Source organism: Chelonoidis abingdonii, chromosome 3 (assembly GCF_003597395.2).
Source record: "Chelonoidis abingdonii isolate Lonesome George chromosome 3, CheloAbing_2.0, whole genome shotgun sequence".
Taxonomy (NCBI): Eukaryota; Metazoa; Chordata; order Testudines; family Testudinidae; genus Chelonoidis; species Chelonoidis abingdonii.
Window position 1 is genome coordinate 114,217,245 of NC_133771.1, and position 26,115 is coordinate 114,243,359.

The 26,115-nt window shown below is 42.1% G+C and overlaps 1 protein-coding gene across 1 annotated transcript in view; it reads left to right on the forward strand.

The window, feature by feature from the left end:
• UTRN (utrophin) overlaps positions 1-26,115 on the forward strand; it is a 615,035-nt gene that overhangs the window by 542,996 nt on the left and 45,924 nt on the right. Inside the window, 2 exon segments of the mRNA XM_075064018.1 lie at positions 2,502-2,613; positions 24,233-24,369. Coding sequence (XP_074920119.1) covers positions 2,502-2,613; positions 24,233-24,369 — 249 coding nt within the window.

Genomic DNA, 26,115 nt, shown 5'->3' on the forward strand with positions numbered 1-26,115 from the left:
ACACCTCATATGAGGGAAGTAGCTCAGATTCCCTTAGAGGAGCAAGAGCCCCTTCCCCACCCCCACCCCAAAACCTGGACAAACGCGTGGGAGCAGAGTCAGAGTCATAGAGTTTAAGGCCAGAAGGAACCACTAGATAACCTAGTCTGACTCCTGTATATCACAGGCCACCAACGCCACCTGCACACTAAACCTAGCAACTGAAATTAGATGTAGGTATGAGAGACCAAAGGAGACTAAGCTGTAATGTGCCACTGGAGCAGAATAAGAGGGACTGAGATGCCCCAATGCCTGAGCCCCTTGCAATGGCAGGGGAATGATTAAGTGCAGTGCACCCAGATAATCTTGGCAAGTGACCTGCACACTCACACTGCAGAAGAAGGCAAAAAACAAAAAAAATTCCCAAGATCCCTGCCAATTTGACCTGGGGGAAAATTCCTTCCCAAACTCTCGATTGGTGATCAGAAAGACCTTGAGCATGTGAGCAAGAAACAGCTAGCCAAGCATCTGAGAGAGAGGATGCGCCGTGCCTCCTCAGAGCCCTGGCCAAGGAGAGCAAACCTTTCCCCACCAGAATACATGGGATATAAGGGGAGAATCCCTTCCTGACCCATGTAGGTGTTTGGCTAAAGCCCTGAAGCATGAGCTTTCAGGAACATAAAATGTAAACCAGAAGGTGAGCCCTAGTGCTATTGAGCCCTGCCCCACAAGCAACCCCACCATAAAGTCATAAAACTCTAATAAATAAATAAACTCTGGGGAAAAGTTAGCCAAGCTATTTTTTTTAAAACTAGAAATTTTCATGCTCCATTCCATCTAGGTCTCTGAGCTATTGCAGAAGCCACTCAAGGCAGCTTGTTTATAACACCTTTTTATCATTGATCAGCATCAGCACCCAGGTGTCACTGCATACTGTCAGTCATTCTAGTTTCTACTGCATAAAGTTTCTTAGAGGATAATTCTGTTTTTCTCTCATATGTTGGTACACAGTAACTTGACATTTTTATTTAAATCTGCTTAGCTACTGGAAGTCATTACCCTATAATCATAACAGCGCAGATTCCGGCTCCACTGCTCCCTTTAATTTCTTGGAACCTGGGCCAAAAGATCAGGCAACCTTTACCGCTACAGGCTTAACTTCTGGCAAATTGTAGGGCTGGAAGTCTTCCGAGAATTGAGATAGAAGGAAAAAAGAAAACAGTGATAAATCCCTCCAACAAAACATCATGGCTTCTTTAGACCAAAGGCACACAAAGCAAGCCTGAATTGGCTAGCTCATAAGCAGCCCCTGCTGGGTTCTGATAGCTGAAATCAAGACATACCAGATCATATGTGCAAGTGCAGTTTAGAAACATGCAACATATTTTAGAGGGGTTATTTTTATTTGCTTTCTCTAACTGGGGCTAGATCTGAGCCAGTCTGCACACCTGCACAGAGGTATAAGGGTAAAAACCCCTTTACACTCCTATGTGGGCTACCTGGATCTTAGGTCTAGGTATGCAGGAGTGAGTGCATGCTGTGCACCCTTAGTTTCACCAGCACATTTGTTGGGCAGTGCAGCTGGCTTGGTATCAGATGGAGCAGGGCATTGCAATTTGCTTTTATTATAGGTCAACAGCAAATATGATCCCCCTAAGCAAGTAGACAGTGGGGGAGAAATTGTGGGTCGGAGGTGTCTTCCTGTATTATAGAGTGGTGCAGTTTACACATCAGCTATGTATTTCTGTCTCTTCTAACTATTGTTTGTATGCTATGCTGCTACATAGGTGAAGATCTCTACTATGCAAAGGAAGGTGGTAAATTGTGGATGTTCACAGGAGGATTGCTGGGGCATATTTTTGTAAAAATGTGTTGTTATGAAAAGAAATATAGAGTTTTAAAAGTGGATTTAAATGGTAGAGTTGTAATCTCTGCTTTTTCACATTATGCCTCCCGAGCCAACCGCTACTCCCTGCATATTCATGTTCTGCAAGGTTCTGTGTTCCGAAGTGTCATAGATACACAGACATGGGGCTACATCCTGCAGGCACTATTATAGAGATGCAGTGGTTCAGTGGTAGGCGCTTGACTACAGTCCTGAAGATCGTGAATTCAAGCCTTGCTTGATCTCACACGGAAAGACCACCTCCAGTTCATCCAGCTGCACAACGGGCACCTGATCTATCAGGTTAGGGCAATCAAAGGCAGTTGGATGTGATGCTGGCAGCATCACTCCCTGGTCTGCTGTTGGCTATGAAACTGATGTGCCTTAACCACATCAGGCAGATGAGCCATGCTCCCACAATTTAATATATAAAGACAAACACGGTGGTTTCTAAGCTTAGCTTCACAAACTCAGTGTCCCCCTTTCAGAGAGGAACTTCCTCTCTGCTTTTTTAAGAACTCAAGAGAGAGAAAGTAAGCTAATTTACCTTGTGAGATTTAATAGCAAGCAAAAAATAGAACTTAAATTTAGGAAGCTCAGGTAAATGACTTAATCACTCTGCTTAATGTCTCCACAGGTACCGGAGTCTGAAGCATTTCAACTATGATGTCTGCCAAAGCTGTTTCTTTTCTGGCCGTACAGCTAAGGGCCATAAATTAAATTACCCAATGGTGGAGTATTGTATACCTGTGAGTGCTGATTTACTAACTGTTTCCAGTAGATTATTTTTGCATTAGTCTAGTTTTTCTTTCAGTCTTTAACACCTAAATAGGCTGCCTCTTTTTGGTATAGACTCTACCATGGCTTGTGTTGCTGCATTTCTCCATGAAATCCACTAGGGACTTTGTCTTGATATTGATTTTACATGGAAGGCGCTCAGGGGCGGCAATATATAGCTCTAATATAGATAGATTTTTCTTTTGTAAAACAAATGTACTATATTGAAGAAACCTAAAATATACATACAGCATTTGCATGGAAGAGATGTTAGATTAGATTGATATACTTTGCTACTACTGCATTATAAACGTTTGTGTGCACATAATAAACTTCAGTATTTTTCAAAGTACATGATAAATTTGTCCAGGCTCAGTAGTTGGCCTACTTTATCAAAATCTGGTCTGGAAATATGCCAGCCGTTCCCCTGAATTCATAATATTTATTTGGATTTTTTAATTAGATCATTGCTGAGAAATGAAAACAAAATAGCTTATCTTTTATAAGGGTACCTCAAAAAACAATGTGAAAAGTCCTCTTGCAGTAGCTAACAACCATTAATGTCCACAACTGTGCATCTTCTTGCTGATGTAAGTAGTCATGGTATTCTCAATTAAGACTGTTTCTAAGAGGTTTTTTCTGTGAAACTTAACTAAAGTAACTGGTAATTCTTCGCATAGTGTCCCTATAGGTGCTCCACTTCAGGTGTGCATGTGCCTCTTGAGCCCTTGATCAGAGATTTTGTTAGCAGTGTCTGTTCAGCCCATACATGTACTTTGTGTCTTTGTGCTGAATGCCAAAGTTATATAGTGATGCACAGGTTGAGCTGCCCTTCTCAATCACCTTGGTATGAGACAGAGCCTTAACATGTTCACCTTGAGCATGCATTAGCTATTTTGTTTACAGTTTCTACAATAGTTTGTTTAGGGTTATCCAGTCCATCATTTCAGAGGGCCAGTTATTGGCCAGAGCCGCTCTTCAAGCATCCTTGGATACTTCTGCCAAGTCCATCTCCACCGCCGTAGTTACGTGCAAGGTGTCATGACTCCAACTCTCAAGGTTTCTGAAAGAAGACTAGAACACTGTTGAGGAACCCCCATCCTTCAGTGGTCATAAGCTTTTCTTGGAGACCACTGATGGGTCCTTGTACGCACTAAAGGACTCTAAGGCTACTTTACAATCCCTGGTGGGGGCAAGGTATATACACCTTCAACTGCTGTTTCCTGGGTTGACTTAGAACAACCTGTTCTACTGACAGAGGCTCCATGGACAGGCCTATGACAGTTCCTCTCCGAGTGAGGAACTCCCCAAACTGGTGGAAAGATTAACTCAATGTCTGTGAAGGCATTTCTTTCTGTCACTCTGCTCCATGAGTAACTGTGATAACAAACACATCACTGTTGGGTTGAGGAGCTCACCTCGCTGACCTCATGACTCAGGACAGATAGATACCTCAGAAAAACAGTTTCCACATCAATCTGTTAGAACTCAGGGAAGTCAGGAACATCTGGTTTCATTTCCTACCTCTCATCAGTGGAAATCAGTCTGGGTCATGACAGACAATATATCCTGCATGTTCTGTATCGACAAGCCACGAAACTATGGAGCTAGTGCGTTAGCTCATCAGATCCAAACTTCAGGTAGTCGGAACACCACAGCTGATGGTCTCAGCAGGACTATAAATGGAAGCTAGACTCTCAAATTCTCCACAGTATATTTCAGAGAGGGATACTTCCAGAAGTGGATCTCTTTGCCATCTCCAGGAACAAGAAGTGCCCTCTGTTCTTCCCAAGAGGTCAGGGACACCACTCTTTGGGTGATGCCTGCCTTGGAAGAAGGGTCTGTTTTATACATTTCCCCCAACACCGCTAATGCTAAGAGTGATAAACAAATTCAGACAGGACAAGGCCAAAGTTATCCTTATGGTGGCAATCTGGCTGCTACCCTTGGTACATGCTAGATATCCTTACCTGCTTCATCTATGCATTCAACTGATGTTCAAGCTTCTGACCATTCCTTATCTCCTCTCCCAGGATGTGGGTCATGTGCTTCCCCCCACGTAAAGGTTCTCCACCTTAGGTTGTGGTTCCTCCATGGTTTATAGGATTAGGATCCTACTGGTCTGAACAACGGAAACGAGTCAACCCATATTATTTTCCTGCAGAAATTAAAAGGTTCTTCTGTCGGTGGTGTTTGCCACTCTGTCATCCTGGATTACCTGTTGGATCTAAAGAAATAAGGTTGTCTGTTCAGTTAAGGTCCATTTGGCCACATTATCAGCCTTTCATTTCCTAGTAAAGGGTTCTCCATATTTGCCCACCCGATGTCATCTTGGTTTATTAAGTGCTTGGGGACTCTCTTCCCCCAGATTAGAGACCCCAATCTGCTATTAAAATACCTAATGAGATTTCCATTCGAACCAATGGCAACCTGCTCTCTGCTCCATTTATCTGTTAAGATGGTCTTTTTAGTAGCCATCACATCAGCCTGTAGGGTTGGGGCAGGGGCGGCTCTAGGTATTTTGCCGCCCTAAGCACTGCAGGCAGGCTGCCTTCGGCAGCTTGCCTACAGGAGGTCCCCAGTCCCGCAGATTCAACGGCAGCCTGCGGGAGGTCCGCCAAAGCCGCGGGACCAGCAGACCTTCCGCAGGCATGCTGCCGAAGGCAACCTGCCTGCCAACCTCGCGGCAACTGGCAGAGTACCCCCCCATGGCTTGCCACCCCAAGCATGCGCTTGGTGTGCTGGTGCCGCCCCTGGGTCAGAGAGTTTGGAGCCTTGATGGCAGATCCCATCTCCTTTACACTGTTCTACAATAGCAAACTCTCTTTACGCCTGCACCCTAAATACTTATCTAAGGGACTATCAGAGTTTCCTCTTAACCAATCTATTCATCTACCAGTGTTTTTTCCAAAACCACATAACTGTCTTCAGGAGACCTGTTTTCATATCTTTGATGTTAGAAGGGCATTTGCTTTGTACTTAGATAGAACAAAACAGTTTTGAAAGTTCACCTAAACTTTTTATTTCCTTCACAGATAGCTCCACAGGGGTCACAATCTCTGCTCAAGCTTGTTGAGTTGGATATCTGGGTGTATTACCACTTGTTATGATGTAGCCAGTGTTCATCCACCCAAAGGGCAATAGCAGATTGTACTTGTTCACAAGTAACGTTTGCAGCATTACTCCAGAACATGACAGTGCCTGAGACATGTAAGGCTGCTATATGGATATCAATACATGCATTTTCTAAACATTGTTCATTGATCCATGCTTCCAGTTCTGATAGTACTGCAGTACCAAGCACCTATCTTCAGTTCTAGACTCAACTATGAAGCTCCCTCCTCCTACGGGTATTGCTCGGAAGCTACCTGAAGTGGAGCACCCATAGGGATGCTACTTGGAAAAGAAGAGGTTACTCATCTCATGCAGTAACTGCAGTTTTTTAGATGTGTGCCTGGATGGGTACTCCATTACCTGCCCTTCTTCCCCTGTGCTTTCGACAATTCTCTATGGGATGTTCAGATGGAGAAGGAACTGAGAGCAGTTCGCCTATGCATCCCTATATAATTTCGATGTCCAGCATGAGGAGTTATAGGGCACATGTGTGGGCCAAATGGACATGGCTAATGGAAAGTTTTCATTCGTGCTCAAGAGGCATATGTACACCCGAAGGGGAGTACCCATAGGGGAAAATACATCTAAAAGAATCAGTTTTTTCAGAAGGTGAGTAACCTCTTATTTTCCTGGTATGAGGATGGTAGTATCATTTTTGGTGTTTTTGTTTTCTAAAGTTTGCTTTTTTTGATGATATGTGAACTGTGTGAACTCCCAACTAACCAAAAATAAAGGATACAGTGTTTTGATTTGCATCTTAAGTACAACTGTTCAAACATCTATACCTTGAATATACAGCCCAAAGAACAAAATTCAGGTTTGAATCTGACCTTCTTTCATTCATTTCTTATAGTGGTGCATGAACCCTATGGAGAATCCTCAGAGTGAGAGAGCATTAGAGAAATTATTTAGTTGTTTTCCATTACTGCAGTAGGTGGGGTTATTAGTATAACATTCTCTTGCATGTTGGACATCTCTATTAGCAGAATTCAAATGATCTTGAGTAGCATTAGTGGTTTGTTATAATCCGGTCTAGCCATGAGTTGCATTACATTTCAGTTCATTAATTTTGTAAACTTGAATGTTAGGATTGGGCAGGTAAATTAGCATGCCAGATACTGCAGCTGTATAAATGAAACTACTCTGAGGAAAGCTGATATTCATGTTATATCACAGTTTTGTTGTTAAGTCACTTCTGTTTTTTTCCATATTCTGTAATTAGTTTTTTCTTTACATTCTCATTTTTCCTCTCTCATCTTTCCTAGCAGTTAATTGGCTGACTGAGACCTATATTTTGAAAATTATATATCAGGAAAACGTGTTGCATATACAAAATAAGTAACTGTGCACAGAACTTCAAAGTAAACAAGCAGAAATTGCATGTGCAATTATGTATTCTGTGTTCACAACTGCATGTTTTACATACAAAACCTCAAAACATTTTAAAAGAAAATCAACATTTAAACTCAGAAAACTGAAGCCAGCACTGCAGTAATGACCCTGCATTTTAATAACTTTTATTAAATATTAAAATGTAAATATTTCAAAATGTTTAAACTATTTAATCTTTTTATTTTACTTCCTGTTTCTTTCCTTTCTGCTGCTGAATGCGTGCATCTGTTAATTCTGTGACTGTTGCCATTAATATTCTCCAGGGTATTCCATAAGGGGGTGGGTTTCCTTTCCAGTGCTCAACAAATGAGGTCTGTTTACTAACCTCTAAACAAGTTATAATAACAACTTGTCCTTCTGCTGGTATTTTATATCCCAGATATGAAACAAGATTTACATTATATTTCAGTACCCTTTCCTTAACTATCATTTTTATATTTTCCTTGTGATAACGTTGGATTATACTGTACTATCCAATTTACAGGCCAGAATTCTGACGCTAACAAATTGCTTCACTTTGGCAAATATAGCTGTTTGTGCTGCAGACACTGAACCTACAAAAGGAGATGTGATATTTCTGTGCTGTTCTCCATTCATGTAGATGCTCTTGGCTTTAGCTCTGTGACATAGTTTGGGGGGAAAAGTTGCATTTTGGCATATTCAGCCAACTTCTTGGTTTATGTGCCATAATTTAATCAATAACATCTTTTAAGCTTCCATTTTTATTTTAATTGCTCATTGTTTTCTTTTACATCTAGGTTCAGTCTTTTCTTTCTCTGTCAAATCACTTGAAATATGATCCTACATTTCAATTCTTTGATTGGTTCTTCATATATCGATGTGGCTTGGGTCAACACTAAATCAACTTTCTGCAACAGAGTCTGCCTCTATGGCCATTTTATGGCTCACAAAGAAGTCACTAAGGAATTGTATGGTCCCCAAATTCATCTGAACTTTGTCAGTTTCATAAGAGTAAAATATCCCAGCTCATAATTAACATCCTTGCATTAGCATATCTTTCACATTTATTTATAATCTGTACCAAAACCTTTTTCGCCTTCCTCCTCCCATATAAAAGCAATTTGCATTGCCACTGGGCCCTTCATGTGAGAAAGCACCATCAGCTGATTTTAGTGCTTTCTCTGCAGCCCCCATGGCAATAAGAAAAATTTCAACTTTTGCTTAAATTGGCAGAATTTTCCTATAAGATTCATTTGAAAATTGAGAGGAACTGAAGGTAGTAATTGTTCCTCCTTTGGTGTGATATAACTTCTGACGTTTCATCAAATGTTTTACTGTGTTAGAAGTCCCATTTCCCAAGATCTGACCTGATACTTTTAAGTGCTGCTGTGTGTTACAGGTATCCCCTCTGTGCCCAGGCCTCTGAGGGCTTGAGTCTGTTACAACCCCAGCTAAAGTGTCTTGGTTTATTATCTTAAGCTGTTGCATGCTTTTAGCTCTGGAACTTGAAAGTCCCCTGTTCTGTGCTAAGTATGTCAGCCAAGGTAACAGCCGTCACACTAGTACCTAGATCAGTTGACATCAGCTCTACTTCTTGCTGGTCATACTCAGATGTTTAATCATAAGTCTTGGTATAGTGGAGCTCATCCTAACATTGCATTGTTTTATTTGTGGTCACCCCATACTAGTAACAGGAATCCAGATCCTCAAAGGTATTTTAGGCATCTAACTTTCATTGAAATCAGTGCCCTGAAATCAGCATCTTAGTGCCCTGGAGGATCTGGTTTAAGATGCCTTCCCGTAGCCATTCATAGCATTAAGTCTTAGCAGTTGCAGGATTAATTTGCAAATACATAATGTAAGAAAAGTTGCTTCCTCTTCATCAGGGATCCCTAAAATTGGAACATTTCGGATATCCATTTTCTTCTCCTGAATTTCTAATTTTTGCTCTAAAAAACAATCTTGTTCTAAAATCTGTGGTTGATTACAGTCTCATTTTGATCTATCGTATTTTCACATACCTCGGTTCTTGGTTTTCTCTGTACTGTGTTCCAGGTCTGACATAAGCCAACTTACGTTAAGTGAGCCTATTTTCAAGGAAAGATTTTTTTATCTTACACTGTAATGAGGACAAGGAGCTCTGCATTCTTCTTCGAGAGATGTCCCTGTGGGTGCTCCACTCCAAGTGTTGGTGTGTCCCTGCACCTTCGCTCGGAGGTTTTTACAGCAGTACTCGTAGTGGTCACGCCAACTTCCGGTGCCGAGGCTTCAGGCTTTCAGTTGCCTGTCTCTCACACGGAACTGTTCAGCACCGCAATGGAAGCTGTGCCAATACATACTAGTCTGCTTAACCCCTCACAGGCTCCTCTCACTGTCCCAGCACTGTCAGCCTTTCAGCTAGCCAGCAGTGACAGAAGGCTCAGGACACTGGTGCAGAGGAACCCCCTTCACAACAAATTCCTCTCATGCAGCCCTCGCCACACAGAGGCACTGCAGTACCGCAATTCACACAGTCAAGGGACCTGCTGGTGTCACCTATCTTGCAGTCATCCCTACTTAACACCTACTTCTCTCTGGACACAGACAAGGTCCACTCAGCTTTCCTCCAGTAATGAGGAATCTGGGCTGCAGGGAGAATTTTCACCTTAGCAGATCTCCCGTACACAGATGCCAATCAAGAGGTCATAGAAAAGCTACCTCATCCGAGGGTCCTGCCCCATGGTGCATAAATCCTTGGATGGCACCCATGCCCTTCCCGCCACAGTGGCAATATTGGGCTCCTTATACTCAGGACCACCACATTATACCACTGCAGCCAGGTGTGAGACCTGCTCGGTACCACCAGCTGACGACCCTGCTACTGGCTCCAGACGCCAGGCAGCCCTGTCACAACCTCAAGAGTAATCATGACCTGCCTCTAACCCAGTAGAACCAGTTGTTCCGGCTGATGAAGCAGTGCTTCCTCCTACCCCGATGTTTTCGAACAACTTCTCAAAATTTCAGGACCTCTTTAAAAGAGTTGCCAATGAGCTACGAATTAACCTCGAGGAAGTCCCTGAACAGCAGCATGAGCTAACTGACATCCTGCAGTCCTCTTCTTCTTCTAGAATTGCATTACCTATCAACGCAGCCCTTCTAGAACCTGCCAAGGCCATCTGGCAAACTCCAGCTACAAGCCTGCCTACCTGTAAATGAGTGGACCGGAAGTACTTTATTCCTTCCAAGGGCTCAGAATTCCTTTTCACTCACCCAGCGCCAAACTCACTGGTAGTAGACGCAGTCAACCAAAAGAACAAACACCAGTTTCCCGACTCCATTCCTTCCAACAAGGACAGTAAGCGATTAGATCTGCTCAGGTGTAAGGTATACGCTTCTTACACGTTGCAATTTCGCATTGCTAATTATACAGCCTTTCTAGCAAAATATGACCTCAAAAATTACAATAAATTCATGGACTTTATTGATCACATTCCAGAAAAATAGAAACAACAATTTACAGCCATAGTTTCCGAGGGACAAATTATCTCGCACACTGCTTTTCAAGCCGCCTTTGATGCAGCCAATACTGTGACACAGTCCACTGCCACAGCAGTTGTGATGCACCAAGGTTCATGGCTCTCATCCTCTTCCTTTCCCCAGGAGGTCCAGAGTACCATTGAGGATCTCCCCTTTGACAGTGAGAAACTATTCGCCTCCACTACGAATGACGTACTCTACTCCATGAAAGACTCCAGGGCAACTCTCTGGTCTCTGGGAATTCAAACCGCTATGACCAGAAGGCGACAGTTTAGATACCAGCCTTACCAGTGACCACACTACCCCGCATACACCCTGCAATTCCATAAATCTCACAAGAAACAGCAACAACAGCAATGCCAGACACCCAGATACCAATGCCGCCATGTCAACTCCTTGGCAGCGTCTCATCCTCCTCCAACCAATAAACAAATTTGAAGCCTTGGTTGAGGGTTCAGAAAACAATATTCCAGGGATAGGCAACCTATGGCACGTGTGCTGAAGGCGGCACTTGAACTGATTTTCAGTGGCACTCACACTGCCTGGGTCCTGGCCACCAGTCTGGGGGACTCTGCATTTTAATTTCATTTTAAATGAAGCTTCTAAAACATTTTAAAAACCTTATTTTATATACAACAATAGTTTAGTTATATATTATAGACTTACAGAAAGAGACCTTCTAAAAATGTTAAAATGTTTTACTGGCACGTGAAACCTTAAATTAGAGTTAATAAACGAAGACTCAGCACACCACTTCTGAAAGGTTGCCGACCCCTGCAATATTCCCACTTCAGTGCTTACACTGCTTCCCCCTATTTTTGGTCACCGCCTATGCACTTTTTCCCATCAATGGTAAAATATTACCACCACCAAGAGGGCTTTAGAGGTGTCACAATTGGCTATTCTATCCCTTTCCTCTCCCTGCCTCCCTCCCACCCCCCTCCACGTCCCTCTTCAGGGACCCCTCTCATGAGCAACCACTCCTCCAACAAGTACATCGTCTCCTTCAATTGGGAGCAGTGGAAGTTATGCCCGAACAACACAGACTGAAAGGTTTCTGTTCCCATTACTTCTTAACAGAAAAGAAAACCAGGGGATGATGACTGATCTTCAACTTCAGGTGGCTAAACAAATTTATCAAAAAGCAAAAGTTCAGAATGGTTGCCCTCACCACCATAATCCCAGCGCTGGAGCAGGGCAATTGGTTTTCAGCCCTCGACCTACAGGATGCCTATTTTCATGTGACTATTGACCCAGCCCAGAGAAGTTTTCTTCATTTTACCCTTGGTTTGACACTTTTTTCTAAACAAAGTGTTGCCCTTCAGCCTATCTACCACTCCCTGAGTTTTCTCCAAACTCCTAGCGGTGGTCACTGCCCATCTCAGGAAACGAGGGGTTATAATATTTCCTTTCCTTGATCATTGTCTCCTCAAAGCCTCAACGCCCGATGAAGCTCTTCAATCCATACAGCTTACCGTCGCTTGCTTCCTTTCCGTTGGCCTACAAATAAACAAAAACAAATCCACCTTATCTCCTAACCAATTACTGGAGTTCATAGGAGCACACCTCTCAAACAGGAATAGCATCTCTCTCGCTTGATCATTTCAACACCATAAAATTTCTGGCTACAAAACTTTGCAACAGTCCCCAGGCCACTGCACGAGACTGCCTGAAACTATTAGGCCACATGGCCTTGTGTACTTTCGTGGTCAAAAATGCATGCCTATACAATGAGGTGCTTCCAAACTTGGTTGGCCACGGTTTACAGACAGAACATACATGCTCTAAACAAGCCTCTATCCATACCCTTCAGAGTCAGACTCCCTCCGACAGTGGACTGTGGTAATCTAGCCTCCCAGTCCCAGACCTGAACTTTAGCGTCCACAATCTGGTCCTGTCCCAAACCTGGACTTTTGCGTCCAAAAGTCTGGGGGCTTACCTGAAACTCCCCCAAGCTCACTACCAGCTTGGGTATTTGGGCTGCCACCAGGTCAGGTAGGTAATTTACTTTAGGGGGCCTGACCTCCCCCTTTCCTCTCTCTGGTGTCCCCAACCCTCCCTGGGTGGGACCTCCAGATTCCAAATCCCTTGGATGCTAAAAGCAGGGGAAAAAATCCCTTCTCCCCTCCTTCCCCGCCTTGCACAGAAACCGGTTTCTCTACTTCCCAAGCGATAAGCGTTCTCTACCCTCAGGACAATTGAGATGCAAAATGCCACCAGCTTGGCTTTGCCTTCCCCCGTGTCTGCTCTCGTAGCAGTAACAGGAAAAAAACTTCAACCACAAGAGAACAGAGATGATTCTTTGTCTCTTGCCCCGTAGCCTGCTCCTTCCCTGAAAGCAATAGGAAAATAGCTCACAGCCTGGCTTTTCCCTTCCCTTTGCCTCCCTAGGAAAAGAAACTTCCACACGTTTTAAAAGAAAAAGTTTATATAAAAATAGAAAGAAAATATAAAACAATAATCTTGCATTAAGAAACTCAATACAGGCTCTTGCTTATAAGAAGATATGAAAAAACAGTCTGATTTAAAGATAGCCCAATTAAACCAGTCCAACAAATCAACATACAGGTAAATACACCACAAAGATCATCATAGCCGAATTACTTTGCGTTCCCTGGGTACTTACAGATGTTTAGAAGAAACTTTAAGATAAGATGGAGTTAGGAGGAAACCTTGTTTACTCACAGCTGAGCAAACAACAAAGACCCCTGGTATACAAATTCCCGCCCCTGACTTTAAACAATCCAGTTCTCTGATTGGTCCTCTGGTCAGGTGTTTGGTTACCCTTTCCAGGTAAAAGAAACTTAACCCTTACCTTACCTATCCATTTATGACATGGACAGTTCCCTCCAATCTCTACTCAGGAGTCCCTTTTCTCCGGGATGCTCCATCACTCATAATGACTGCCGATGCATTCCTCACAGGATGGGGAGCACACATGTCTGACCACAAAGCCCAGGGGCTATGGTCTGCCACCGAAGCCTCTCTACACATAAACATCCTACAACTGCGAGCCATACCCAACACCTGCCGTACTTCCTCCCATTCATTCGGAACCAACATGTTCAGATAATGACCGACAACATTGCATGCATGTTCTATATCAACAGACAGGGAGGGGCTCGATCTCACTCGCTTTGCACAGAAGCCATGAAGCTCTGGAATTGGTGCCTTGTGAACAACATCTGGATATCAGCCACCTGTCTTCCCGGGGCCCTGAATCCCACCTCGGATGAACTAAGCAGACATTTTCCTTGGGATCACAAAAGGGAGATAAATGACATGATCATACACAACATATTCCACATTTTTATCATAGAATTGTAGGGTTGGAAGGGACCTCAGGAGGTCATCTAGTCAACCCCCTGCTCAAAGCAGGACCAGATAGATTTTTACCCCAGTTCTCTAAACTGCCAACTTCAAGGATTGAACTCACAACCTTGGGTTTAGTGGGTCAATGCTCAAACCACTGAGCTATCCCTCCCTGCACCCTGGACCTCTTCGCAATTACGAAGAACAAGAAATGTCCCGAATTTTGCTACAGAGTGGGGTTGGGCAAACATTCCCTAGGAGATGCATTCCTGATCTTATGGGCTCAACACTTAATGTATGCTTTCCCCCCAATACCGGTTTTCCACAGAATTCTGACGAAGATACGAACAGATTGTGCCACGGTAATTTTGATTGTCCCATCGTGGCCCAGACAACCGTGGTATCCGTTCCTCACCAGAATGTCAATTCGTCCACTGATTTTATTGCGTCTATCACAGCAACACGACTGATTTCTTCACCCCAATCTATCCATGCTTCACTTCAAAGTTTGGTTCCTCCATGTGTGTCATAAAGAGAACTAGCATGCTCTGAACATGTTGAAAGAGTACTCTTACATAGCAGAACACAATCTACTTGCACCACATATCTCCAAAAGTGGAAACAATTCACACGTTGGTGCTCAAACAACCAAATTCTTCCCATTTCCGCACCTCTTCTGGCCATACTTGATTACCTAGTAGACCTTAAGCAATCCAGCCTTTCTTTCAGCTCCATCAAAGTCCACTTAGCTGCTATTACAACTTTTCACATCCTCGACGGTACTTCTGTTTTTGCTCATCCAATCACCAAGCACTTTCTTAAAGGGCTCCAATCCTTATACCCGGACATTAAAACTCCTACTCCTCCATGAAACCTTCACTTAGTATTAGTCTATTTAACACAACGACCTTTTGAGCCCCTAGCCACTTGCTCCCTCTTACACGTCTCTATGAAAACAGCATTCTTATTGGCAATCACCTCTGCCAGACATGCAGGAGAAATAGCGGCTCTCATGGCGGACCCACCCTACACAATATTTTTTAAGGACAAGTTTACTCTTCAACTACACCCCAAATTTCTTCCAAAGGTACATTCGTCATTCCACATCAACGAACCAGCTGTATTATCTACCACATTCCTACCAGATCCAAAGTCCCTGTACACCTACCAACCTTCTTTCCTAAACCGTGTGCAAACTCTTTTGAATCCACAATGCATACATTGGCTGTATGCAGGGCTTTGTCCTTCTATTTGGATAGAACCAGACCGTTTAGAACCTCTTCCAGACTCTGTCTCCGTTGCAGACCGATTCAAGGACACGCCTGTTTCCATCCAGAGACTTTCCAACTGAATCTCTGCTTGTATCCGTCTATGCTATCAATTAAAGGAGACAATTCCTCCAGCCTGCATCAGGACTCACTCCACTAGATCTGTAGCTACCTCTGTGGCTTTTCTATGCCGAGTTCCCCTGGCCAACATCTGTAAAGCGGCCACTTGGACCTCCAAACACATATTTGTTAAGCCTTATGCTCTTACTCAGGGATCTCTCACTGATACACGATTGGGCAGAGCTGTATTCATTCCTACGAGCTCCAGAGTCCCTAGCTCCTTGAGATACACTGCTTTTAAGTCTCCTGGAGTGGATCACCCACAGGGACATCTCTCTCTCGAAAAGGTGGTTACTCACCTGTGAAGTAACTGATGTTCTTCGAGATGAGTGTCCCTGTGGGTGTTCCACTACCCATTCTCCTCCCCTCTTCTTCGGAGTTGGGGTAGCCTCTGTTGTGGAGAGAGAATGAGGAGACTGGTCACGCACACTTACTATTAAAGCACACTCAGGACATGGGGCAGGCTCTGCACGTACACGACTGCTACGAGTGCTGTTGTCAAAATCTCCGAGCGAAGGTGCAGGGATGCACCAACACCTGGAGTGGAGAGGTTCTCCAGTTCCCTCTCTTCAGCTTCTAACATGGTAACCTTTGTATTCGTTAATATTTGAAATATGTGGAAAATTCAAATGTTAGAACAAAAACATTGTTTGCCATACCGGATGGGACCACTGATCCATGTAATAAGATATCCTTTCCTGCTGTGCTAGTCAAATATATGTTGGGGAGGCAAGGGAAAAAACATAGTGCACTTAGCTATGTATATGCAGTTCTCTAAATACAGGCTGTGAAAAATTCCTGCCTGACATCTTAAAGTTTTAGCGTGAAAGAAGGAATTTGATATGTGACAGAAACAAATATTTGTGGTATTCACATTAGAAGTAGTCGTCACAGTGTTTACACTGATGCCGCATGGTCCCAGTTGGGATCAGGATCATGTTGTGCTACATGCTATGCAAACATGTAGAAAGACAGTTTCCACTCCCGCCCCAAAGAGCTTACTACCTAAAAAGCCCAAACATTTAAAAAAAATAGGGAAAAAGAGGTACAGCATATAAATGAGGTCAGATGAAAGTTTGTATTCAAATTCATCCTGTGTAATTTTGGTGGGGATGATGGGGTAAAGAGAGAATGAGAAAAAGGAAATGAGGTTGCTGGAATAGGGAAGGTGAAGTGAGGAAAGAGAGAGTTGGGAGAACGGAGAGGAGGAGGAAGTTGTACAGGCCCAGGAGGTGGGATGGACATGTGATTGTCACAGTCTCAAAATGTGCAAGCAGAAATGCTACTTAATATAATGATTCATACTTAAATAATTTTGCTGAGACAGGTAACATTTTTCAAGGCCTTTTCCACAGTTCAGAACATAAGCCCTATTCAGGAAAGCACTTAAATACATGCTTAAGGGTTTGTGGAGTTAGGGCCACAGACCTCTCTCAAGTCATATGTGTTTTTACTGCTCTACAGAGGTTGCTTTTGCTTCTGTGTCTCTTTGTGTTCCTACCTTGGTTCTAAGAGGTAGGATACCTAAAAGGGTTAGGTATCCAAAAATAAATCTGCAAAGCTGTTGCTGCTTTCAAGTGAGCAACCATCATGTGCGTCTAGAAAACTCTCAAGCAGCTTTATCTGCTGTGCAGTATGATAAAGGTGCTATATAGTCTGTATATGAAACTCAACCACAGCAATGTTTGAAAAGTACTCCCCTTAGCAAGACAAGATGGCTGAGGGTAATATCTTTTATTGGATATACTTGGATATTGGACAACTTTTGGTGGTGAGACAGAGATGTTTTTGAGCTTATACAGAGCTCATCTTCAGGTTTGGGAAATGTACTCAATGTGTCACAGCTAAATACATGGTAGAACAGATTGTTTAGCATAAGTAGTTAACACACATTTCAAGGAACCATTCAAGATGAAGTGGCCCATTAATACCTCTACAGTCATAGGGTGAAGGAAGAAGAGGTTTAAAAAAAAAAAAGGGCTTGGTGGTTTAAGTGGGTTATAGGTTGTTGTAATAAGCTATACATCCAGTGTGTCTATTCACTCCGTGATCTTTAGCGTCTAAGAAAGTTATGAATTTAAACTCGTCTTTTGAAGGCGGTATGCAGGTTTCCTTTTGAGGACGAGTATGGAAAGACCAGAAATGGAGTGATCACTTTTTCAAAAGTGTTCACCCACCCATGGTGTGCTGTTTTTGTCTTTTATCATTTTTCTGTGTGAGTTCATTTGAGACCATAATGAGTGTCTTGTTTCACCCCCGTCATTGTAGTTGGGGGTATTTAGTGCATTGGATGAGGTACACCACAAGTTGTGATAGGCATGTGTAGGACTCATGAATCTTGAAAGGTGTGTTGGACATTGTAGTTGTGAAGATATGTCTACCATTTTTGAATCTGTTCTGTTAGGGTCTGGTGCCACTTTGAATTGGTGGGTTCTGGTCTGGGGGGAGCCTCCTTCTGATGATGAGCTTGGCGAGGTTGGAGGTTATTTGAAGGCCAGAAGAGCGGGTGCAGTCCCCATCAAGTATGAGTTGTAATTGTTTTATAATACCTGTATAGGTTCAGGTGGGGTGGTAGTTTGACAACTAGGGGTGTGTGGTCGGAGGGGGATTTATTTCTGTATTGAAGCAAGTTTTCTTGGGATATTTTAGTGGCCTGTTCCATGATGCAATCTGCTTCTCTGAGTATCCTTGTTTGATGAAGGCAGTTTTAAGTGTGTTATGATGTATATCCAGGACTTTCTCCATGGAGTATATTCTGTGGTACCCAAGTGCCTGGCTGTAGATAACAGATTTCTTGGTGTATTTCAAAAGACGAGCCTGGGAGCTTAAATTCATAATTTTGTTAGATATTAAAAATCATGGACTGAATAGATACACTGGATATATAGCTTATTACAACAATCTATAACCCACTTAAACCACTAAGCCTTTTTTTTTAAACACCTCTTTACCCCCCACTCACCCTATCACTGGAGAGGTGTTAATGAGCCACTTCACTTTGAATTGTCCCTTGAAATACATGTTAACTACTTATGCTACACAATCTGTTCCACCTTGTATTTAGCTGTGACACTCTGAGTACATTTCCCAGACCTGAAGAAGAACTCTGTGTAAGCTTGAAAACTTGTCTCTCTCAGCAACAAAAGCTGGTGCAATAAAAGATATTACCTCACCCACCGTGTCTCTCTAAAGCAAGATGGACATTATTGTTGAGGTAGGTTAATGGATAATGCTTGGGGTGTCTTATTATTATTGAGATCCTTTTGTCCTTTCCTGCAGCTCATGGTACCTCTTGCCATCCTTCTCCTGTTAGGACACTACTAATTTCTTTACTCTTTCATTACTCTCTCTACAATATATGATTTACAACTTCTGTCGCTGTTTAGCTTCTTCATGGTAAGCTGAGCTGTCAGAAGTGATGCAAGAAATAGGAAGGGTTGTCTCCTTTCTACAATTTCTTGTGGTAATGTTTCAAATCTGAAATGCAGATTTCCCTGAGGATAGCTCCTTTGTTGTTATAATTATTCTTGACACCTTACCTTGGAAGGAAGCTGACTAATATTGTATTTCCCTGAAGAAACTCATAACATGATAGGCAAGATGTCAGAAATTATTAGTCCGACTGATGGTTTGACCTCAGGGAAAAATATGCTTCAGACACAATAAAGCTTACTTGCAACTATGCCTCTTAAGAACCCTGCTATAGGGCAAGACGCCCAAAAAGTAATTATTGCTGACACTCTGAGAAGGCAGTTGCTTTCTTGAGCATTTAAGCAGCATGTTTGAATATTTTGTAAGCAACAGATTGGCGCAGGGAAGTGCCACTTTACGATGCCTTCACCCCCTTCAAGCTTATCTCTTATCATGTTCCATTCTATGCATGCGAAGAAGTGGGCTGCAGCCCACGAAAGCTCATGCTGAAATAAATGTGTTAGTCTCTAAGGTGCCACAAGTACTCCTGTTCTTTTTGCTTATACAGACTAACACGGCTGCTACTCTGAAACTTATCACTTTGTTTTTATCTGAATTACCTTGCTCTATGAAGAAGGAGGAAAATAACAAGTGTGCTGAAAGAAGATGAATCTGGCTATTTCAAATGCAGAAGGTTATTTTCAGCTGCAGAGTTCAGAGATTAATCCATGCCCTTAGAAGACTGGACAGCTGATCAGAATAGTCTCAATCCAAACAGTTGTATCAAAATGAACATTGCTTCCTGTCTCTAGCACTGCTTGTATAATTGTTGTTCTGACATTTGGCAGCCTAGTACCTATTTTCCCTCCAGTTTGCTAGATTCTAAAATCAGATGATTACTCTTGAAATTGCAGAAAGATCAATTTTTGTGTGATCTGCTTTTTTAAATATTATTTTTCCAAAGGTACAAGATGTCATGAACTCTTGGGTTTGTACTCTTACTGTGGGACAGGCGAAGAATTCCTGTAGCTTAGAATTCCAAAACCACCATCTCCAGGAGTGGAATCTCCACAGTGCTTCTGCAGTGGCATGCAAACTCCACTTACTTGTTAGTGATAGCCATACAATAAGTTCATTTGTGATGCACCTTTGGAAACATCATTTATACTCTACCTACTAACCCATCTTACTACTCACTAACAGAAAAAAATTACTTAATTTAAACATGTGCCTAAGTGTTTTGCTGGATAAGGATGGATTTAAACAGATCCTTAAAGTTAAGCACATACTTAAGTGCTTTGCTAAATCAGGGTCTTAATCTCCAAGGTATTATGAATTTTCAGGGCAGGGAACTCACACATTTTGTATCATTGGATTGGAGAGTTTCCCAGCTTTCCGAAAGGTAGCTTATAGCCGTTTAAGATCCAGAGTTGTCTCAATTTAAAATTACAACACCCATGTATATGTAAAATCTATTTTAGATAACTTTTCTAGTACTTATGAATTTTCTTTGTACAGTACAGTTGGACTCATGATACAGAGTCATCCTGACTTTACAGGCAGAGTGATTTAAAACTCACTAAAACATTTCTAAAACATTTTCTGTAGAATGTATGAATTGTTGGAGAATAATTGATGGTGTGGTGTGTTGCAAAAGCTTTCCTGGCACTTGGTTAGGGTTGCCTGCGTAATTCAATAATAGCTTCACCATTTGTGAGTAATAATAAGGCCATGCTAACTAATATAAAACTTTGTTTCATGTGCATATGCATTACAATACAGTCTCTGATTATAATCTTTTACTCCGTACGACGCTTAGCACAGTCAGTTGTTTGGAGACTTGGGTACTACTTTAATGTAAATAACTTGTAGCTGAAAGCCTTTTGCTGTCACCTGGGTATACTTCATAAAGTTGTGCCTTTAAAAAAAAAAAAAAAAAAAAAGAGGGGGGGGGGGTTGAAAATGGCTTCAGGATTGGATGGTAACGGACCACAAATGCCAGTGATGATTGAACTTGGTGATAGTGTAAACAAAAAGAGCTCTCAACCATGCTTGTAGCTGTTTCCATCGCTTCAACGTTATAGTCTTCAGAGTGATTGGGGTTATTTTGTGTGATGATTGTGTGATTATTTCAAAACACAAGTTAAATCTAATAAAATGGTCATGAAACAGTTTTCAGTTTTTACTATGGTGCCATTCAGCCCACCTTCACTCTCATGGTCTCACCCCTCATCGGCCCTGATTTCCCCCCCACCCCACCAATCTCAATGCCTGGGGAAAACACTGGCCAGGGCAAGAGTGTTCGGTTTTCTGCAAATGGAAAGTTGGCAACCCTAGAATACCTTGCAACACCAGCTATGTGCACTCTCATGACTAGCACTTGACTTGTACATAATGATTTGTTTGGGTGCACTCCTTTCTCCTTTCGTTCTTGTAAGCTCTGACGTACACATTTAACATAGATAAAATATTCCCTCAATATTAATATATCAATGTGTTCTGTTTCTTCTTCCTTAATCAAATTGGTCCTTTTAAGCAGTTAGATCAGGCTGTCATGCCACGTAAACTGTAACCCAGAGAAACATTTTGGCAGATTAAAAGGCATTTGTTTTTATAGTTTGCAAGAGTTAGAAGTTCAGTTTATTGGCCTTGTGTCAGAGTTCGATCTGTTCAGGTTATTTTGCATGAAAGCAGGCAAACCCATTGGGCTCCATATTCATTTTTTTGATCATCTAAGAGTCTAATAGATGTTTTCTGGAACTGATCTTGGGAGGCTGTTCCCTGGGAGCCCACCTGGTTATATCTTCTGGAGCTTAAAGGACCCGTGAATTCCATTCTAGCTTTTTTACCTTGTTGCTCATTGTATTCTACACTGCTCTTCAAACGCTTCTCAACCAGATTTAAGAAACTGTTTCCAACAGACAGTAATCATGTACATTTAATCATTTACTGTTAGTGAAAGCAGTTCAGTTTGCATAAAAAGATATAATGAAATACTCAGGTGTATTTACATTAAATACTTAAACATGTGGGATGAGAGAGATCTATTTTCACAATAGGAAATAAAAGGCAGGAAAGGCTTGGCTTGTTAAATCTGAGGTTGTTGTAGTAGTTAATGGGGAAAAAATTTCCAACTCTGAAAAATGTTAATAGCTCTACTTTCACTATGGATTTCCACCTAGCTTTAACAACACTTTATGTAGCTGAGCTGCTCTCAAAATAGAATTTTCTGTAGTTCAGCAACACCATATCATGTGAAACAGGAGTACTTGTGGCACCTTAGAGACTAACAAATTTATTTGAGCGTAAGCTTTCATGGGCTACAGCCCACTTCTTCAGATGCATAGAATGAAACATATAGGAAGGAGATATAGATAGATAGATATAGATATATATATATACACACACACACAACATGAAAAGGTGGTAGTAGCCCTATCACCTCTAAGAGGCTAATTAATTAAGATGAGCAATTATCAGCAGGAGGAGAAAAAAATTTGTAGTGATAATCAAGATGGCCCATTTTAAACAGTTGACAAGAGGTGTGACGATACTTAACATGGGGAAATAGATTCAATCTGTGTAATGACTCAGCCATTCCCAGTCTCTATTCAAGCCAAAGTTAATGGTATCTAGTTTGCATATTAATTCAAGTTCAGCACAGCTGCTACTCTGAAACATAACATATATGGTGTTTCATGTAATTTTATAAGTTGTAGTGAGGGGAAAACACCTAGAAGCATTTGGAAAGAGTACTTTTGTATGTAAACCAATGGATTCCATTGTGATCTTCAATGAACACCTGCTTTTGAAAGGAAATAGGCTTTTTTTGTTAGGTTGGTTTTTTGGTACTGCAATTAGAAATACGCTGAAGATGTTATAGCTAGAATAGATGGAAACAGTTCTATTCATTTTAAGTGGTACATTTTAAAAAAATACAACTCCCTTCTTGAGGGTTTTTTTTAAGTCACTTCATATAGACCCATCAACCTGTTTTATACTCTTTCTGCTGTTTCTTTAGCAGAAGTTACTGAACTCTATGATGAAAGAGATGTTGCCATCATCATTCAAATTAATAAATCTAGATAATGTTGTTAAAAGCAGTCATTCCAAACACAGATGCAAAATGAATGTGTGTCAGTTTGAAAAGGACAGCATGAACAGGGAAAAATAAAAAGCTTCTGGGAGTATTGATGGCTGTAATCTTGTGTGTTTAGGCTCTTGGGCTCTGGTGAATAGGGCACTAGACTGGAAGTCATAAGACATCAGGGTTATATTCCTGGTTCAGACCTATCGTGTGACCTTGGGCAAATCACTTCACTGTTCTTTTTTCCTGTCCACCCTTTGCCTGTCTTTGGGTATGTCTACACTGCAATAACACAGCTGTGGTTGGCCAATGTCAACTGACTTGGGCTTGTGGAGCTTCTGTAAATTGCATAAAGTTGCGGTATAGACTTCTGGGCTCTGGCTCAAGTCTGGGACCCTCCCACCTCATGAGGTCTCTGAGTCTGGGCTCTATCCAGCCTGAGCTTCAGCATCTACACTGCAGGTTGATAGCCCTTCAGCCCAAGCTCTGCTAGCCCAAGTCAGTTGATGTGGGCCAGCCACGGCTGTTATACTGCAGTGTGGACATATGCTTAGAATGTAAGCTCTTCAGGTCAGGGACTGTCTCCTGCTAGGTCTTTATACAGCCTCGTGAAATGGAGCCTTAGTTTTAGTCTGGCCTCTAGGAGCTACTGTTATAGAAATAAGGAGAAGTAGGATTAGTTCTAGTAACTTGACTAGGAAGCATCCAAGGAAAACTCAGGTGTTGCAGGCAGAGGAGTTCTTATGATTTTAGCAGATAGTACCTATTTTTTTTTTTTAAAGGCAGTATTAAGTCAGTGATTCAGCATGGAATCTGAGCAGGCAATCTACTGCTTGTGTTGCTCTCTTCAGTTCAGTCATACAGTGGAGAGGTCATTCAATACTCTATGGCACTTTTGCATATACTTTATGAACAGGGTCACATAAGAGACTTTCTTACCCTACCAGCATTCAGACATGTAAATGGGGAGAAGGGTTAGAGCATCAAGTGCTATAGAACACATCATCATAACTGCTTTATATCGTTAAAAGAATACAATACTTTTTTGTGAGTAGAATTGACTTTAATTGTTTCTAATCAAAATGGCTTGTTACTTTTTATAGTTTTGATTATAATATGATGCCTTTTTAGGCTTGTAACTATTCTAGTTTTTATTATCTGTCATTTCATAAAATATAAAGAAACCTTATGTATTCATTGTTAACAAGTTTAAGCGCTGAGTTTTCAAGCCAGCTTAACAAATCTTGGAGATGCATTTTTTCACTATTGCTAATGTACACTTCAGGCCATTCATAGAGTATAAAATCACCAGCTTTTAGAAGTTTCCCCCATATGTCCCCTTCCAGCGTTCTTTAAGATATAAACCAGTGCCAATTAGAAATGTTTAATTTTATTTCTCTACTGTTCTAGACAACATCTGGAGAAGATGTACGTGACTTCACTAAGGTGCTGAAGAACAAGTTCCGGTCAAAGAAGTATTTTGCTAAGCACCCACGACTTGGCTACCTTCCTGTGCAAACAGTTCTTGAAGGCGATAACTTGGAGGCGTAAGTTTGAATGAAGCATAATCTCTGCCATGTGGTTCACAAGCCTCTTCCACCCTTAAAAAAACATCAAAAACAAAATTAATGTGAAGCAACAGTAGCAGAACCTCAGTGAGGGAATATTTTCTGTGAACCCTGTTTTGTTCTATTTTAATTTCCTTGCTTGTTTTCTAGAAATAATTTTATACTTTGGTTGTATAAATATGTTGCCATAATGTCATGGAATTCAGCGAACAGTGATGTTGGAACTCTTTTTTTTCTTTCTTTTCCCATGGAGAACAGTTTTTTTGTGTTTGTTTTTAACTACTTGTCAGGAGAGGCCCCTTTTAGTAGAACAAAATTAAGATGCCTTAGAGACACAATGAGAGTAGTTCCATTAATTGACTTTCCTTTATTTCCTGGAATTTCAGGTGCTATAAACATACTACTTGTCTTAAAGTGAATGAAACCATCCTGTATAGCAAAACATATGTGCATGGTTTTCCTGAATATGGTGGCTGTAGCCATTATTGATCATTCACTTTCATAAACAGTACAGTACTCTGTGTTTTTAACACATAATAATAATTAATAAAAGATTGAGTATAAAAGGTTAAGAAACAAGATCAAATGGCCAGATTTCAGGTTTGCTGAGGACCAGAAATATACATCAGGGTTTGATCTGATACCTGGTTTCAGATGTGAATACACCTCTACCTTGATATAACCAGGGCCGACTCTAACATTTTTGGCACCCCAAGCGAAAACAAAGAGTGTCGCCCTGCCCCCTGGGCGTTGTGTCACCCAAGGCCCCGGCCATCGCGTCGCCCCAGTCCCCCGAGTGTCGCATCACTGAAGCCTGCCCCCGCCGAGCTCCACGCCACCCAAGTCCCTGCCCACCCAGCATGGCGCCACGCCTCCCAAGCCCTGTCTCCCCCCAGGGTGCCCGGCAGAACAAAAAAAAACAAAAACAAACCCCGAGTGCCGCCCCGTCCCAAGGTGCTGCCCCAAGCACGTGCTTGATAGGCTGGTGTCTGGAGCCGGCCCTGGATATAACGCTGTCCTCAGGAGCCAAAAAATCTTACCGTGTTATAGGTGAAACCATGTTATATCGAAGTTGATTTGATCCACCAGAGCATGCAGCCCCCTTCGTCCCGTCCCCCCGAGCACTGCTTTACCACCAGAGCCGGCGCTTCCATGATTGGAGGGGGGGTGGCAATTCGACGGTGGGGGGTCCTTCCGCGCTCCGAGTCTTCGGCGGCAATTCTGTGGTGGGTCCTTCACTCGCTCCGGGACCCGCCGCCAAGGTGCCCTGAAGACCGGGAGCGCGGAAGGACCCCCCCGCTGCAGAATTGCCAGCAGCGACCGGAAGCGCGGAAAGACCCCCGCCTAGGGCTCCGAAAACCCTGGCACCGCTCTGTTTACCGTTTTATATCTGAATTCGTGTTATATCAGGGTAGAGGTGTATATTGCCTGTTTAAAATAGTCTCTCAGTAGTCCATATTTTAAATACAAAACCAAGGAACAATGTGGCATATCATCTGGCACGATTTGTAGTCCACGGTCAGGTTAGAATAGCAGGGATATTTCATCAGGTCAGGATAATGGTATATTGTCAAGCTATGAGGGAAGCATCATATAGTCTCTGTGTAAAGAGTGGCTGTAGCCCATATTATCAGTGCTTCCCTTCTATAAGCAATAAAACAGCCATAAGTATTTTGTCTTTTAAAAAAAATCCTCTCCCTTATAGCATTTTTGTTTATTATTTTC